This window comes from Pseudophryne corroboree, chromosome 4, assembly GCF_028390025.1.
Source record: "Pseudophryne corroboree isolate aPseCor3 chromosome 4, aPseCor3.hap2, whole genome shotgun sequence".
Classification (NCBI taxonomy): Eukaryota; Metazoa; Chordata; class Amphibia; order Anura; family Myobatrachidae; genus Pseudophryne; species Pseudophryne corroboree.
The window spans coordinates 442,435,773-442,454,682 of NC_086447.1; the positions used below are offsets into that span (position 1 = coordinate 442,435,773).

The 18,910-nt window shown below is 42.1% G+C and overlaps 1 protein-coding gene across 1 annotated transcript in view; it reads left to right on the forward strand.

The window, feature by feature from the left end:
• Window positions 1–2,698, forward strand: part of RNGTT (RNA guanylyltransferase and 5'-phosphatase) — a 945,165-nt gene extending 942,467 nt beyond the window's left edge. The window contains exon 16 of the mRNA XM_063916922.1: window positions 1,957–2,698. Coding sequence (XP_063772992.1) covers window positions 1,957–2,120 — 164 coding nt within the window. The 3' untranslated portion in view covers window positions 2,121–2,698. The remainder of the gene's footprint in view (window positions 1–1,956) is intronic.
• Window positions 2,699–18,910: the final 16,212 nt, after the last annotated feature.

The following is an 18,910-nucleotide window of genomic DNA, read 5'->3' on the forward strand; positions in this document are numbered from 1 at the left end:
TACACGGCATGCCTCTATCCTGTGTTCGACCGTTGCTGTATCTGCATACAAAATTATATGTTAGTGTTTTCCTAGAAAACACTCTAATGTACCATTTTGTGTGTAGATACAGCCGCAGACACACAGAATATAGGCGTGCTGCATAACATTTTAATCAGCAGAATCTGCTGTTGTGTACTATTCACAGAGCGATGAGAATAAGTCGTCGTTTTCAGCAGAAAAAAAGACACAGAACGCTAACAGAGTTGCACAGGACCTGTCCGCTCACTCATGTCAGCAATCTCCCGCTACATAGCATATTAAGGCAAGATGTAGGAGGACACATCTGTATATGTACACAGTCCATTGAAATTCTTAGTCTATTAAAGTAAATGAACCAGTGACATCACTGCAGCTCCCTAACATTATTTATTAGGTGTTTGCCACATCAATAGAAATTTCATTACTCCTAAATGATGTGACATCAGTAAAAATGTTCTCTTGGGCTTCCCTTAAAGTCAGCCAATAACATCATGGCTAGAATGGAAAACCCCCTAGTGATTGATTTAGGGAAAAAAGCACTTGATTTAGCTGGAAGATGAGGCATCAAGTGGAGCAGCTGACATCATCCTTTGTAGTTTGCATTTTTTCTGTTTCCCTTATTCCAATGGATTCCAAGATGATTTTCGCATGGACTACAGGATGAGCCCTCTTATTATAAACAAAAAAAAACATTTTTTTATGGCTTTCAAGAATTCCTTTGGATTACAAATAAAGTATTTCCAGTGGTTACATGAAATAATTCTCAGTGGATTCCAGAGAGATATCCCTTTTGGAAAAATTTTCATTTTCTTTTTTTTTTATTAAATTAACAAGGTTTTAGGGAGTTTTTTATTTCAATACATGTTTATTTAGTAATCATGTCTGTGTTTTTCTTTACATCTGAAAGCTAATTTATTTAATGGAGTGAGGTGGCTTCATCATTCATCATTACTACAGTCTCCCTGACTGTGTATCAGGAAGAGTCCAAACATTTGCAAGTACAAATGTATGTTGACGCTGCAAATTTCCATATTAATGGAGAGACCCATCTCAGACTGTTTTCACCCTTGTTCCCTTTAGTGGGAACCATCTTAGACACTATGGGGTGGTGTTTAGTTCTTGTGCTCATCAAAACATTTAGACAGTTAGGAGCTTGCGGCAAAGTTTTCTTGCTTATTGTGTTGTGTTTCTCAAATAAATGTGAAAGCAGGCATTCTGGAAACTCTTTGAATTGTGTGCGTCATTGAAAAGAATGGAAAAAGCATGCAGAAATGCATTTAGTGCATTCCAGTCACCTTATAACTCATTTTAATTGCAAGTACTGTAGAGCTTTTCTGCAATTTTCCCTTGCGATTCTTTAATGCCAAAGGTGGTGCTAGATCTTTTTAATCTTGTTTTAGTTTTGTTTCTACTAGGTATAGTCATTGTCAATAATGTGTATAAATATGTGAGTTTCCCCATTATTTTGCATTGTAGTGAAGCCATTGTTATATGTTATATATTGTAATTAGGTATTCTACTTGCTGCTGTGTTAAGCTACCATCTGAATCACTGATGGATGAGTACCAGAAAGCATACATAAGCAGACTTAAAGGTCATAAATTCCCAGAGAACTACTCTACTTAAATAAAATGTATTTGTAAATGAAGCTATGCTAGTCACATTTGTAAATTTATATGTAAAACATTATCAACAATCTTAAAAAAAATAGCATCAAGAAGTATATTTATATATGTTACATATATATTTTTATTTTATTTTTTAAACACTTTTTATTGGGTGGATCACAAAGTTGTTACAAAAGAAACAAAACATATCAGGCAAAATAGGTAGGCAAAGTACAGATGTAACTGCAATAACTTGTAACATCAGCAGATTGGATACAGTTTTGGAATTTAATGTTACATATATATTAATGCACATTTATTTCTACAGCTGTGTGTAATAGCATCCAGCATCCTGTAACCAAGGAAATACTATTTGAATTCATCGATAGATGCACAGCAGCTATTCAGGGGCAGATTCGGAAAAACTTGTTGGATCCTGATGCAGAACTTATGCCGCCACCTCCACCAAAAGTTCCACGAGTTGTTGACTGAAAAATAGATTTCTATGAAGCAGAAAGACATCATCTCAAAGGGGGAAATCCAAAAATTATGTTCACATGTTACATTTCTGCAATAAGAACCTTTCCACATAAAAGCTACTTTTTGCACATTGACATATGACATTGTAACGATCTTAAAAGTACAAAGGTTACTTCATCCTCAAATGTACAGCAGAGACTGAGTGCATCTACAGGAATGCTACGTGACCAGCCATTGAAAGCATTGCATTAGAGACTTTGAAAACTTTATTTTTGCAAGATTCACTAGCGAGAACTTTCAGCTCAAGGAAAATACCTTTTGCTTTTCCTTACCGGTTTTTCCATGGATTCAAGAGTTGCTTTTTTTCCCACCTTTTCTTTAAGAACTTTATTTTTATTTTGTTTAATTGACCAGTGTCTGTTAAGGATTTAATTTAATATGCTTTTCTTAAGAATTCCTTATATGAACAAAAAAATCTGCTTTAAATATTGTTTAACTTGTATAGGATAATAATAAAAAAAAAAACCTGTCCAGTTTTGCCCATTTCAATTCGTGCTTCATATTTTGAGATTAAAAAAGTGGAACTTTAATTTGTTTTGCGTATTTTCTGTGATTATGTACAGACACCTGTTTAGCGCACCACATACTTTGTTACTTGGCATTGTCATAACACTTATCCTAAGTACCTAGTACAGTATAAGCTGCCAAAGATGCAAAACTGAGGAAAGAGCAGTAAAGTTGATGAAAAAGGTATACAATCCGTTTAAGACTGCAAAAGACATATCCCCAATACAAGTGACCTAAGCAATTTATGGATATAGTTCATCTACGACTTTATGACAAAACTAAGCCTAAGGGGTCTATTTACTAAGCCTTGGATGGAGATAAAGTACCAGCCAACCAGCTCCTAACTGCCGTGTCACAGGCTGGGTTTGAAAAATGACAGGAGCTGGTTGGTGGGTATTTTATCTCCGTCCACTTTATCTCCATTCAAGGCTTAGTAAATAGACCCCTAAGTACCTACTGTAGTACACGACTTACTAACGAAGATGCAAAATTAAGAAAATATACATCACGGGATTGTGCTAATCATATTGTGCTATATGGCGCAAAAGAGATAGATCTATAAAGACCCCTTGGTATTGGTATTTCTCGCCATTCAATGTAAAAGAATAACTTGCTTTATTTGTCATAAAATGGCTATTCAGACATGTACAGTATATAAGTGTAGTTGGGCAAAACACTCAGGTGGATTTCTACTAAACCTAACTTTATCATGCATCAGCCTCTGCAAAAGTGAACTCACTGAATGCACATTTACAGTATACAGATGGAGCCATGTTTATCTTGGCTTCTCTGCTGCGACTAGGCACACCATGGTTTACTAGCATAAGCCCTTCGTCTATTGTTCTCAGCTGCAATACAATACAGAGAGAACAATACATCAGGGGATTAAGTCATTACAGCAGAGGATTAAGGCCCTCATACCGAGTTCGCTCGCTAGCTGCTTTTAGCAGCATTGCACACGCTAGGCCGCCGCCCTCTGGGAGTGTATTTTAGTTTAGCAGAATAGCGAATGAAAGATTAGCAGAATTGCTACTAAATAATTCCTTGCAGTTTCTGAGTAGCTCCAGACCTACTCCTAGATTGCGATCAGCTCGGTCCGTTTAGTTCCTGGTTTGACGTCACAAACACGCCCTGCGTTCTGTCAGCCACTTCCCCGTTTCTCCAGACACTCCCGCGTTTTTCCCTGACACGCCTGCGTTTTTTAGCACACTCCCGGAAAATGGTCAGTTACCACCCAGAAACGCCCCTTTCCTGTCAATCACTCACCGATCAGCCGTGCGACTGAAAAGCACCGCACGAACACCAGCAAATCTACTAAGTTTTGTGTAAAATAACTTAGCGCATGCGCTCTGTGTACCATGCGCATTTAGCAACAAATCGCAGCATAGCGAAAATCGGCAACGAGCGAACAACTCGGAATGACCACCTAAATCCGACTGCCTTGGCTCAGTTAATCCTATTAAAGGCGAAGATAAAGATGGCTCTATCTGTATATAGTTCACCAATTTCTCTGATGGCTACTCTAGGGAATAACATACAGTATTCTATTAACTATTGCCAATATTGCATTGTAGACCAAACTTCTATGCCTGGCTGTGCAAAAGCAAGCATACATACCTAATAGTTGTAATACTGATACTACTATTAAAGTAGTGTTTGAGTTGGAACTTTTAATGTGTTTTATAATTGTATCTATGTGTTGTATGTAAACCAGAAGCAACAATTTATTTTCTGTACCGTATAGAGTTGGATCTTGATCCAGAGGCACCAACAGGCTAAAGCTTTGACTGTTCCCAGGATGCATTGCATGGCCTCTATAACCCCACCTCCGGACACTGGAGCTCAGTTTGTAAATTGGTGCCTGCATAGCAGGTCACTTAACAGGGAGGGGGGGCTGCGCTAGACAGCCCTGAAAAGAGCTTTTTAGAAGACTTCAAGGGCTGCAGGACATTCTATGTCATTATGACATGCTGTGCTGTGGCTCCATCACCTCCCCAGCAGCGCTGCATACTCCCACAGCCGGTTCCCGGGTACTTGCAGCGGAGGCGCACCGGTCCACAGGCACACCACTGCTGACGCTCTCCAGGATCACGTGGCTGCACATCAGGGAGGAGGTACATCGCGTTCCAGTCGCGGTCCCAGGAGATGGACCGCGCCGCTGGCGTGGGCACTGTACTGCACAGGGATCCCACTATATCCACCAGGGGAGGGAGCACAGGTCGGATTTAAAAAATCCATTTTACATAGTACCCGGTGGTGAGGACCAGCATAGGTGCTAAGGCTCTGACCTGTAGCTCCTTCCCCAGTTCCGGGCGCCATCTACTGCTGGTGTTCCCACCCTGGGGCTGCATTTCACTCTCCCTCACTCCCTGGCTGAGATTTAGGCGCCATCTTCTACATGTAGATGCGTCTGGTCTCCGGGACTGCAGGGCTAAGTCTCCTTATGTAAATCCACCTGCTTGCTCAGCGCTGTGATTATACAGTCACTTAAGTATTCTACATGTCATTTTAAGACAGTGTTAGTTAAGAACAAGTGTCTCTCTACCGGAATATATAGTACAAGTATTCTGATATATCCATCCAGTCTATGACTGTGCATTGTTATGTAGTTATGTATGTATGTATGTGTGTGTATGTATATATATATATATATATATATATACACGCTGGACGGTAAGGCACTCCTAAAGCTGAATCTTCAAACGCCGGTGCCCCCGTATAGCAAAAGCAGTATATTCAAAGGAGGACGTGGCACTCACGGCAAGATGCAAATAGTCAAACACTCATGTGTCGTTAGCAACGTTTCAGTGGACACCCCACTGTCGTCAGGCTTTATTAACATTAAAATTACTAAAACATACCTTTATAGACACCCGCGTGAACTTCCCAAGCAGGTTCGGACCCGAACTTCCGGTCAGGAGCTGCGGAAATGATGTAACAGTGCCATCGCACTGAGTGAAAGAAACCCATCACCATGGATACCAAGTAGTAACATAAAAGCTGCTCAATTGTTACATCAAAACATATCACAGTCATCTACCTTTCGTATAAATACATAGTAGCAACTGATTCAATAATAACAGTACACTTCAGAATAATAATCACGCTCATGTCCATAACTAAAATAATCATCCTATTGCTGATATCAACCTCACAGAAAACATGCATATGAAAACTGTTCATTTAAACCTTTTGGAAAATTTACATCTAATTTGGCTATCCACCTAGCTTCTACCTGCAGCAATTTAGCAGTCCGATTCCCTCCCCTGATACTCGCAGGGACATGATCTATCATCCTATAGCGGATACTGCTATTTGGATATTTGAGAGCTGCAAAGTGCCTGGCTACAGGCTGATCACTACTCCCAGAGGCAGATGTATTAAGCCTGGAGAAGTAATAAAGCAGTGATAAGTTGAAGGTGATAACGCACCAGCCAATGAGCTCCTAACTGTCATTTTTCAAACCCGTAATGATTGGCTGGTGCGTTATCACCTTCCACTTATCACTGCTGTATCATTTCTCCAGGCTTAATACATCTGCCCCCCAGTCTCTAAAGCATTTCTGATGGCTGATCGATGACATGTCATTCTTTCTTTGAACTTACGTTCAGACTTGCCAATATAACTAAGCCCACATTGACACAATATTTGGTAAATTGTGTGGGTAGAATTACAGGTCAAGCGATGTTTTATCATGATTTTTTTACCTGTATATGGGTGATTGAATGAGTCACCAGCCAATAAATACTGGCAGGTGACGCATGTACATTTGAAACATCCCTTTTTGCTATTCATGTGTGACAAAAAATGTGTGCTAGGTGCTGCAGTTTCAGAATACATCCCCGAGACATCCGTTTTCACCAGATAATCTCTGAGATTCTTGCCCCTAGAATAACAGGGCATCACTCTGGAGCCAGAAAGATGTAACTGTTTGTCGGTCTCTATAAGTGGCCAGTGTTTCCTCGCAATACTGGCAATAGTATCAGACTTGGTATTAAATTTATTTACCCACGGAAATCTCATCTGTTGTTCATCAGAATGATTCCTTTTCTTTAAAAGAGAAGACCTATCCATGGCCATGACTTTAATTTTGGCTGAATTAAGTACATTTTGTGAATATCCTCTCAACAACAGTTTACTAATCACTCCATCAATTTGACGGGAAGCTGACTCACTGTTACTATTAATTCTCCTTATATGAATCATTTGAGAGTACGGAAGTCCTCTCTTGAGAGACAAGGGATGACAACTCTGTGCATGCAACAATTGACTGCGATCAGTCGGTTTGATATGGACTGAGGTAGTCAAATGATTGTTCTGAATGGCCACCTGCACATCAAGGAAATTAATTGTCTCCTGATTCATCGTATACGTGAACTTAATAGTGCTCGTACTCACATTGTAATGTTCCAAAATCTCAATGAGATCTTTGCAGTCGCCTTTCCATAAAATTAATAAATCATCAATATAGCGATTAAATAAGATGGTTTCAGATCTAAAAGTATCATTACAATAAAATAAATCATCTTCTACTGTGAACATGACAATATTTGCGTACGTGGGAGATACCGCCGACCCCATCGCACACCCTTGAATCTGCAGAAAAAATTGTTTACCATACAAAAAGAAATTGTTGGTTAACACCAACTCTAATAGTAACAGAATTACATTGAGATTTTGGAACATTACAATGTGAGTACGAGCACTATTAATTTCACGTATACGATGAATCAGGAGACAATTAATTTCCTTGATGTGCAGGTGGCCATTCAGAACAATCATTTGACTACCTCAGTCCATATCAAACCGACTGATCGCAGTCAATTGTTGCATGCACAGAGTTGTCATCCCTTGTCTCTCAAGAGAGGACTTCCGTACTCTCAAATGATTCATATAAGGAGAATTAATAGTAACAGTGAGTCAGCTTCCCGTCAAATTGATGGAGTGATTAGTAAACTGTTGTTGAGAGGATATTCACAAAATGTACTTAATTCAGCCAAAATTAAAGTCATGGCCATGGATAGGTCTTCTCTTTTAAAGAAAAGGAATCATTCTGATGAACAACAGATGAGATTTCCGTGGGTAACTAAATTTAATACCAAGTCTGATACTATTGCCAGTATTGCGAGGAAACACTGGCCACTTATAGAGACCGACAAACAGTTACATCTTTCTGGCTCCAGAGTGATGCCCTGTTATTCTAGGGGCAAGAATCTCAGAGATTATCTGGTGAAAACGGATGTCTCGGGGATGTATTCTGAAACTGCAGCACCTAGCACACATTTTTTGTCACACATGAATAGCAAAAAGGGATGTTTCAAATGTACATGCGTCACCTGCCAGTATTTATTGGCTGGTGACTCATTCAATCACCCATATACAGGTAAAAAAATCATGATAAAACATCGCTTGACCTGTAATTCTACAGACACAATTTACCAAATATTGTGTCCATGTGGGCTTAGTTATATTGGCAAGTCTGAACGTAAGTTCAAAGAAAGAATGACATGTCATCGATCAGCCATCAGAAATGCTTTAGAGACTGGGGGGCAGATGTATTAAGCCTGGAGAAATGATACAGCAGTGATAAGTGGAAGGTGATAACGCACCAGCCAATCATTACGGGTTTGAAAAATGACAGTTAGGAGCTCATTGGCTGGTGCGTTATCACCTTCAACTTATCACTGCTTTATTACTTCTCCAGGCTTAATACATCTGCCTCTGGGAGTAGTGATCAGCCTGTAGCCAGGCACTTTGCAGCTCTCAAATATCCAAATAGCAGTATCCGCTATAGGATGATAGATCATGTCCCTGCGAGTATCAGGGGAGGGAATCGGACTGCTAAATTGCTGCAGGTAGAAGCTAGGTGGATAGCCAAATTAGATGTAATTTTTCCAAAAGGTTTAAATGAACAGTTTTCATATGCATGTTTTCTGTGAGGTTGATATCAGCAATAGGATGATTATTTTAGTTATGGACATGAGCGTGATTATTATTCTGAAGTGTACTGTTATTATTGAATCAGTTGCTACTATGTATTTATACGAAAGGTAGATGACTGTGATATGTTTTGATGTAACAATTGAGCAGCTTTTATGTTACTACTTGGTATCCATGGTGATGGGTTTCTTTCACTCAGTGCGATGGCACTGTTACATCATTTCCGCAGCTCCTGACCGGAAGTTCGGGTCCGGACCTGCTTGGGAAGTTCACGCGGGTGTCTATAAAGGTTTGTTTTAGAAATTTTAATGTTAATAAAGCCTGACGACAGTGGGGTGTCCACTAAAACGTTGCTAACGACACATGAGTGTTTGACTATTTGTATCTTGCCGTGAGTGCCACGTCCTCCTTTGAATATATACTGTATATATATATATATATATATATATATATATATATATATATATATATATACACATATCTATTTACTAGTCCAGTGCAGTTTTATTGTGTGTTAAAATTATTTCTGCATTGTAATGCCATTGTGACTGTGCCTGCATCTGCTGTATGGATTTCACTCTCTGTGCATCCCAGCTATAGCTTTCACTGTATTCTGTACCATAGGAGGCTAGGTGTGTCAGGGTCTCATATATAGTGCTACACAGTATATACTGTGTAGTGTGTTTTACTGTGTATTTCAGTCACCTCATACTGCTTTCATTTTCTGTGTCCTGTATTTACTGTCACATAAATCGGGGTTATTTGCATGTATTGTATTTGTCTGGCTTTATTGTACTATTGTGCTCTACGGCTACATTCACACTAATCTGCCACATAGGGTGGGAAATCTGCGGACGCTTCTTCATCATGCAGTGCTTGCACCAAGGATTTACCTGAGAGGGAAGTTGTACCTGATGGTTTGTGTACTGGGTGCCATACATCTCCAAGTCAGCCCGCAGCTCCTGTTGCCAATGAGAAGCCAACTTGGGCAGCTTTCTCAAGTATGCTGAATACGTTTTTGACACGTCTTGTGGGGCCTCCTGTGCCATTGCAGCCACATATGGTCCCTGTAGTTAATCCGCCCTGGGCGGACACAATTAAATCAATCTTTGGTGAGACAAAAGTCTACCATACGTCTCTCTGGGGTCAAGGGGTCATCTAAGCAGTGCGCTTCCTCCTCACAATCCACTAATAATTCAGATAATTCTGATGAGGGTAGGGAATACACTGATACAGTTGCTTCTGACAAGGAACCTACAACTCAGGTTGATGTTCCTGACCTAGTGGAGACTATTAAGCTGATTCTACAAATTTATGATGAGGTAGATCCCACTACTGCGTCTAAGAAACCTGATAAATTCAAACTTCAGAAGGTTGCTAAAGTGGTCTTTCCACATTCTGACCATTTAATTGACATATGTCAGGAAACCTGGTTGTCTCCAGGAAATAAATTTTCCCTGTCTAAGAAGATTCTTGCTCGTTATCCTATCCCTGCAGAGTTGAGTAACAAGTGGGAAAATCCACCGCCGGTGGACTCTCATTTCGCCCGTCTTGTGGTGTCATCAACTCTGCCTGTCACCAATGTCTCCACTAAAGGAACCGACGGATAAGCGTGTGGAGGGATGCCTGAAGTCTATTTACTCCCTTACCGGTGCAGTACATAGACCCACTATAGCAGCATCCTGGGCCGCAAAAGGAATTGAAGCATGGGTTCAGGCATTAGAGGAAGAGCTTATATGGGTCAAAGAAGTGATATCACACGGCGCTACTATAAAAATATATATGTATGAGTTGCTTACACATAAGCAAGAAATAGCTTTTAACTTTTAAAATTCCAATATCTGAAATTCAAAGAGAGAAAACACACAATTGTGCAATATGATGAGGCTGTCACAACTGGAGACCGTGACTGGGAGCCTCAGTTGTAGGGGCTGACGGGTACTTGAATTTAGGAGGAGCTATGTGACTCCTGGACAAGCGTAATGACAGCAGCAATGAATGCCCGAGGGCGTGACCACGACAACTGGGAATGCCTTAAGTGCTTTTATTAAATAAAAAGTCAAATAACGTGCAAAAGAATAATAGAAAGTCACAAGTGATAATTAGGTGCACAATTGGTAAAGACCAGTAACCTGGAATATGGAGGAAAGTTCTGTAAACAATAAATGAAGCTGGGGTTCGCTGGAAGATGAGAAATGAAGCTGGGGTTCGTAGGTAAATGAGGAAAGAAGCTGGAGTGCGCTGGTAACTGAGGAATGAAGGATGATTACTGAAAAGCCAAAGTTCAAACACAGGAATCAGAGTAGACTGTAGAGGGTTAATCACTGAAGAGTCAGGTTACACTGCAGAGTGTAATCACCAGGGAAGTCGGGCTGAACTGCAGAATGGAATTGCAGGAGAAAGTCTGTAGTGAAGCTTGCAGGCTGGAATCACTGATGACAATGAAAGCACTGACGATTTCCTGGTTCAGGCTCAATCCCTTTATACCCTTAGGTATGCAGGGATTGGATGAGCAATTAGGCAGACTTCAGCGGAGCTATGGATTGGAGGACAGGATCATGTGACTAGAACTAAGATGGCTGCGCCCATACCGGCCAGTGGAGGGAAACCTTGTTTGTAACACCACATGGAGATTCCTCTGTAATGGCGGCGGTGAACACAGAGAACGCCGACTTGCGTCTCAGACCTCCAGCGAGGATGGCCGCGGCCGCAGTAGATGAGGAGTGCCACATAACCTGTAATGCATTTGAGAATACACAGACGATGCCCGAGGCCCCGCCGGCTGGTGACGCCATGCCAGTCGCCCGGGCACTGGAAGGACAATATCCACGGACCAGCAGAGACCCATGGAGGACGTGCATCCAGAAGGAAACATGGTGTCTCAGTACCCGGATCGTGACAGAGGCAAAGTGTAATACATGGTGTATTTATTGGTCCTACTCACAATTGAACAAATGGATCATTTGCATATCACCCACATGGTGTAGATCATCTGCAATCTCAAGCAATCTTCTTTAGCTAAAACCTGAACAAACATATATAGTGCAATACCATTTTGCTTAACACATGTATTTAATAGACAGATGCACTCACATAATTAAAAACAAATGAAGCATATCACCAAACTGGATAATCCCCATATGGAGCACCATGTAGTCCAAAGTGAAACAGATGTTAAGGCCAAGAATCCCTCCACAGTCCCGGAAACCAGGGAAGGAGACGCCAAGTTCTTATTGACACTACTGGTGCCACCACTGATGGGTCCAGAGGTGAAAAGTCCCTGCTGCCTAAACTCTCTTTCGTACACAGTTGTCCTTCATCAGAAGCATGGGAGACTTGTGCTTGGGTTCCCCTCTTTATACCCAGTGTAATCAGTCGCAGATAACTTTCCTCTGTTGCTCCCGCGGGTATTGCCATTATGAACAGAAGTGCGACACCGGAAATGATGCGTATGCGCTCCACACGCGGTGATCATCTTCCTATTTGCATTCCATTGCCCGCCGGCAGCCGATTCTCAACCAAAGATTTACAAAACCAAATGATAAATAAAAAACAATGTAAAAAGAGGTACTTATAGGAAAATCCATGATAAATAACATTACTTTGAATAAAATGGAAAGAAATTGTGAACATAAAAAATATATTATACAATTTTATAATAAAGTGTCACGTCCAACTTGTCCTCTTTAGTAGATCATTGCCTGCAGCCTTTGGTAAGAAACACAAAGTCTTACCTAAAAAATACTGGTGACGTATTAACGATATTAAAAAATATGACCTGGGAGAATAATTATATTCTTGTTAGTGCTGACGTATCGTCCCTATATACAATAATACATGAGGAAAAGGGGGATTGAAGCATTTACCTATTTTCTTGATCAGTCTGATTTCTCTAGTGACCTTAAATGGTTTCCAATAGAAAGTATAAAGTTCATTCTCAACAACCATTATTTTATATTTAATGGAACCTATTATGTACAACATGTAGGTACTGCGATGGGCACCAGGTTCGTCCCCAGCTATGCCAATCTGTTCATGGCCTATTGGGAAGATCTTATGATATGGCAGGGCAGCCAGCTGGGGGCGGGCCTGGTGCTTTGCCGTCGCTATATTGTTGACTCATTGTTCGTTTTGGATTAAGGCATGGACCAACTAAATTCTTTTTGTGACTCTTTGGGGCTAAATGATTTTAATATTAATCTCACTTTCTCTAAAAGTTATAAAGAGATAGTCTTTTTAGATTTATGTATTTATATTAAGGACAACCTCTTACAAACCCGAGTAGACTATAATCGAACAGATTCCAATAGTTTTATCGAAAAAACAAATTAACATCATATGAATTGGCTTGATAGTATTCCTTATAGTCAATTTTTAAGAACAAAACGTAATTGTACGGAGAATTAGATATATAATGTTGAAATCAATGAAATGACAAAACACTTTGAAAAAAGGGTTATGATAAGAACCTTCTTGAAGAAGCTCGTCAGAAAGTAGACTTGTTGGATAGGAATATTCTAATTACCGGAAATGGGAAGAAGGATGTCAAGAAAAATTAGAACATTTTATCAGAGTTGAATGTTCAACATAGGGAAATAGAACAAACCTTTAAGAAACATTGGAAGGTCCTCAAAAAAGATCCCATTATTGGTATGACTTTACCTGAATAAACAGTTTTTATATACAGAAGATCAAACACTCTGAAAGACAAGCTTGTACATAGTGCAATTGAACCTTCAAAAAGAAGCAGTATACGTAGCCAGGGGTTTTAGATGTGCTATGTGTAATATGTGCAAGGCCACAAAAGCTGTCAGTAAAATCAAAGATTTCACATTGAAAGGTGTCAAGTATAAAATCAATTAATTTATAACTTGCAATTCTATAAACATAATATACGGGATCGAGTGCCATTGTGGCCTTGTGTATATAGGCAAAACCACTCAATGTCTTAAAGTCAGGCTCTCAGAGCACCTTTATAATATTAAAACAGGATTGGAATTGCACTCTGCACATTTTAAAAAGGTTCATGGTTGCAGTCCATCCGGCATCAGGTCCTTTTGGGGTATCCAGTCCGTAAGTCCCACTTGGCGAAATAGAGATGTGGATATCCGTCTAGCCAAGTCGGATATGCGCTGGATCTATAAACTGGGAACACTGATGGCGCATGGCCTGAATAGCGACTTTGAACTGAAATGGTTTTTATAATTTTTTTTAATTTTGGTAAAAAAATGTATCTGGTAAAAAAAAGATCATTGGTGAGCCTCTTCCATATTTTTCCTTAATGAAATCATTTAAGTCCATTTATATGTATTTTATTATTAAATTGTATAATATATTTTTTATGTTCACAATTTCCATTTAATTCAGAGTAATGTTCTTTATAATGGATTTTCCTATAAGTACCTCTTTTTACATTGTTTTTTTATTTATCATTTAGTTTTGTAAATCTTTGGTTGAGAATCGGCTGCCGGCGGGCAATGGAATGCAAACAGGAAGACGATTACCGCATGTGGAACACATACGCATCATTTCCGGTGACACACTTCCGGTCATAACGGCAATAGCCGCAGGAGCAACAGGGAATGTTATCTGCGACTGATTACACTGGGTATAAAGAGGGGAACCCCAGCACAAGTCTCCCATGCTTCTGATGAAGGACAACTGTGTACGAAAACGCGTTTAAGCAGCGGGGACTTTTCACCTCTGAACCCATCAGCGTCGGCACCAGTAGTGTCCATAAGAACTTGTCGTCTCCTTCCCTGGTTTCCGGGACTGTGTAGGGGTTCTTGGCCTTAACATCTATTTCACTTTGGACTACATGGTGCTCCATATGGGGATTATCCAGTTTGGTGATATGCTGAGTGCATCTGTCTATTAAATACATGTGTTAAGCAAAACGATATGGCGCTATACATGTTTGTTCAAGTTTTAGCTACAAAGAAGATTGCTTGAGATTGCAGATGGTCTACCCCATGTGGGTGATATGCAACTGATCCATTTGTTCAATTGTGAGTATGACCAATAAATACACCCTGTATTACACTTTGCCTCATCGTATTGCACAATTGTGTGTTTCTTTATCATCCACTAGGGGTCACTGGAGTACTCTTGGGATATGGACGGCTTCCACCTGAAGAAGGCACTGAATAAATTAATTTTTGAGACTACTCCTCCCCTCCATATCCTCGAGCACTTCAGTGTTTTTTCTGTGCTCGACACAGTTAGAAGGCATAGTGGAGCTCGTCCACGAAGTATTGGAATTTTTTTTTTAGTTCCTAAGTTTTTCTTCTTTTCAAGGATTTCCACGTCCTTTCCCCCCTTCTAACAGGCGTGGGTCAGGGACAGTGGAAGCGGCTGAGAACAGCCGTGAGTGTCGGACCTCTCTGTAAAGAGCTCCCTCACTCCACCTGCAGGCTGCCTGCAAAAAGCTGGACGGAGCTTGGATGAGAAGCCCCGTCATAGACTTTGGTCACGGTCCAGGTATGTTAGGGGCGGTCAGCTCTTGCTGCCGCTCCACTGTTGGGGATTGTATTGGGTACTCACCGCTGCCCGGAGCGCGTGTGCATGGGCCGCGTCACGGCTCCATGCGGCGCGCTCTCACTCTCCGCTCCCAGCATCTTAAATACCAGACCGCTGCTCCCCGGCGCCGCAGCAGCGCTGCCTGGCTACACAGACACTCCGCAAAATGTGTGTGGCGGGCGGGAGCGCGTGTGCATAGGCCGCTCCAGGGCTCTATGCAGCACGCTCGCTGCTTCCGCTATCCGCCCGCAGCAGCCGAGGAGTTCCCGCTGCCTGGGCCTACAGGTACAGGCCGCTCACACTGCCCTATGCAGACTTCCACAGGCCCCGACCCGGTGCTGTACACGGAGGTCGTGGGAGTGGGGGGGGGGAGACATTGGCAGTATTTGGCATGCTTAATATGTTAATGTTCTCCTGTCTGTTCCAGGTTTCCTTTATTACATCTCGGCTAAGAGTGGTACTAGGGGAATTTTGGGGTCAGTTTTCTTATTGCTGGCAGGCACTGCACTTGCCTGATATATACCAGGAACTTTGGTGTTATTACTGAGTCGTGCAGTCTGTCTGTGTGTAGTTTGTATTGTCTGTCTTTTATAATGAGTAAGACACCAGCAAAATCTAAGAAACATTTTTCATGTCATGTCTGTAAGAGTGTGTTGCCTGATGGATCCACCACATGTACAGCATGTGTTGTTAATACAGCCATAAATACGATTTCAGAAGTAAAACCACCATCTCTGGACCCTCCATGGGCTTTACTTGCAGATGTATTAGTTGGTTTACAATCAGAGCTGGCCGCCTCTCGTGAAGAAAGAGAGGCGGCAAGATCTGAGTTTAAAATGAGACCATTTGAGTTACCAGAGTCTCAATCTGGTCAGAGGCCCACCTTGAGTGGAAAAGATAAATTTCCTTTTCCTAATAATTCTCCAGTCTCTGGGATACTAGACCTCACTGAACAGGAGTATGAGGAGGGCGAAATAGGGCAACAGTCAGATAGTGACGATTTTGACAGCCCAGGTATTGACAATCTCATCAGAGCAGTACGTCAGTCGCTGGAGTTTACGGAAACTGAGGAGCCCCTGACGAATGATGAGGTAGTTTTTACTAAACGACAGAGATCTCCGATGTGTTTCCCTATTTCGGAATCTCTTAATAAAATGTTACTGGAATCACGGAAAAATCCGGATAAACGGTTTTCTATTCCTCGTAGATTTAAATCGAGTTACCCGTTTCCAGAGTCCATGACAACTACTTGGGAGAACCCACCATTGGTGGATTCATCCGTATCCAAACTTACAAGGAAGTTAACCATACCAGTACCAACTGCTACTACGCTTAAAGACCCTGCAGATCGTAAAATAGAGGCTATGCTAAGGTCCATGTATACAGCAGCTGGAGTGCTGCTGAGACCTGGGTTGGTTGGCATTTGGGTTACTAAAGCTTTAATGGTATGGATAAAAGAGCTCAAGTCGGCTCTGCAAGATGACCATCTTATACTTCTCGCGGATCAAATCTGGGAAGCTGCTGAATATCTATGTACAGCTTCTACTGACGTCTGTCAGCTTACTTCTCGCCTGTCCTCATCGCTAGTCATAGTACGACGAGCACTTTGGCTGCGTTCTTGGCAGGCGGAGACGGAGGTTAAAAAAGGTATAGAGGCATTGCCTTATGATGGCGAGAAGCTTTTCGGTCCTGAATTGGACAAATGGATTTCTGAGGCTACTGGAGGAAAGTCTGTGTTTCTTCCATCGCCTACAACTATACCTAAACGGAAATATTCTGGTCCGGCGTTCAAATCCTTTAGAACTCAGCCCTTTCGTGGGCAGGGCACAGGAGCAGTCACGCCTGGTAGAAGAGGTCGGGGACGTAGTGCTCGACAATCCAATGCACGTCGTCAAGACACTAAGACCACTAACAAACCAGTGGCATGACGGGCTCCCAGCCCATCTCGGATCTCCAATTGTGGGAGCACGCCTTCAGAGCTTTCAGGGGGCGTGGCTGCAGACGTCCACAGATGGGTGGATCCGCAAGTTAGTATTAGAGGGTTACAAAATAGAGTTCGATTATCTTCCGACAGGAAGATTTTTCACGACAGGACTGCCTGTGTCGGACGACAAGAAAGCAGTTCTGCAGGTTGCCATTCAGTCTCTGCTGAATGCTGCAGTTGTAATTCCGGTCCCCGTGCAGGAACAGGGGCAGGGTTATTATTCCAGTCTGTTTCTGGTACCAAAACCAGATGGCTCAGTCAGGCCAATATTGAACCTAAAAGGTCTCAATCATTACGTCACTTACCACAGATTCAAGATGGAATCTCTCAGGTCAGTAATTGCAGGGTTAGAGCCGCAGGAATTCATGATTGCACTGGATCTCAAGGATGCGTACTTACACATTCCGATTTGGCCACCTCACCAGAGTTTCTTAAGGTTTGCGATAAGGCGAGACCATTACCAGTTTCAGGCTCTCCCGTTTGGCCTCTCATCAGCGCCTCGGGTATTCACCAAGGTAATGTCCGTGATGATAGCTCATCTCAGGTCCCTAGGGGTAATAATTGTTCCGTATTTGGACGATCTACTCATAAAGGCTCCGTCTCAACAATTGCTTCTCCAGCATGCTTTGCTAACGTACAATGTACTAGTTCAGCACGGTTGGATAGTCAGTTTAAAGAAATCACATCTAATTCCGTGTCAGCGACTTCAATTCCTAGGGATGATTCTCGATACAGTAAAACAAAAGGTTTACCTGCCACAACAGAAAGTACAGGTCATTCGTCATCTGGTGCAATTAGTGCTCAAGCCACGCACAGTCTCAGTACATTTGTGCATTCGCCTTTTAGGCACAATGGTGGCGGCTTTCGAAGCACTTCAGTTCGGAAGGTTTCACTCACGTCCGTTTCAACTGGAGGTGTTAGCGCAATGGTCGGGATCACATCTGCAGTTGCACCACAGGGTGAGATTGTCGCCACAAGTCAGGGTGTCTCTTCTCTGGTGGTTAAAAATACACAATCTATCTGCAGGGAGACGATTCGGCGTCGTGAATTGGATAATTCTGACAACAGACGCAAGTCTCAGAGGTTGGGGAGCTGTAGTTCAGAGTCATCGGCTCCAGGGCCTCTGGGCAAATCACGAAAGATCGCTATCCATAAATGTTCTGGAACTCAGGGCGATTTACAATGCTCTAAGACAAGCAGTGTACATGTTTCGTTTTCAGACTGTTCAGGTGCAGTCAGACAATGCGACGGCAGTCGCATACATAAACAAACAAGGAGGAACGAGAAGCCGCATGGCAATGCGGGAAGTAGCTCGGATCCTCAGATGGGCCGAATATCACCAGGTGATATTGTCGGCAGTGTTCATTCCGGGAGTGGACAACTGGGAGGCAGATTTTCTCAGTCGTCGGGATTTTCATCCAGGAGAGTGGGCATTAAATCCAGAAGTATTTCAGATGTTGATCCAGAAGTGGGGGTACCCTCAGGTGGATCTGATGGCATCCCGCCACAATCATCAGGTGTCACGATATGTGTCCAGAACAAGAGATCCAGGGGCAGTGGCGGTGGATGCTCTCACAGCCACGTGGCCGTACAGCCTTGTGTATCTGTTTCCACCGTTTCCGCTGCTCCCGCTGTTGCTAAAACGGATCAAGAGAGGGTCCGTCACAGTCATACTAATAGCGCCTCATTGGCCTCGGAGGGCTTGGTTCTCGGATCTCCTCGGGTTACTCGCAGACGATCCGTGGCCACTCCCACTACGTCCGGACCTGTTACAACAGGGTCCGTTCCTTTA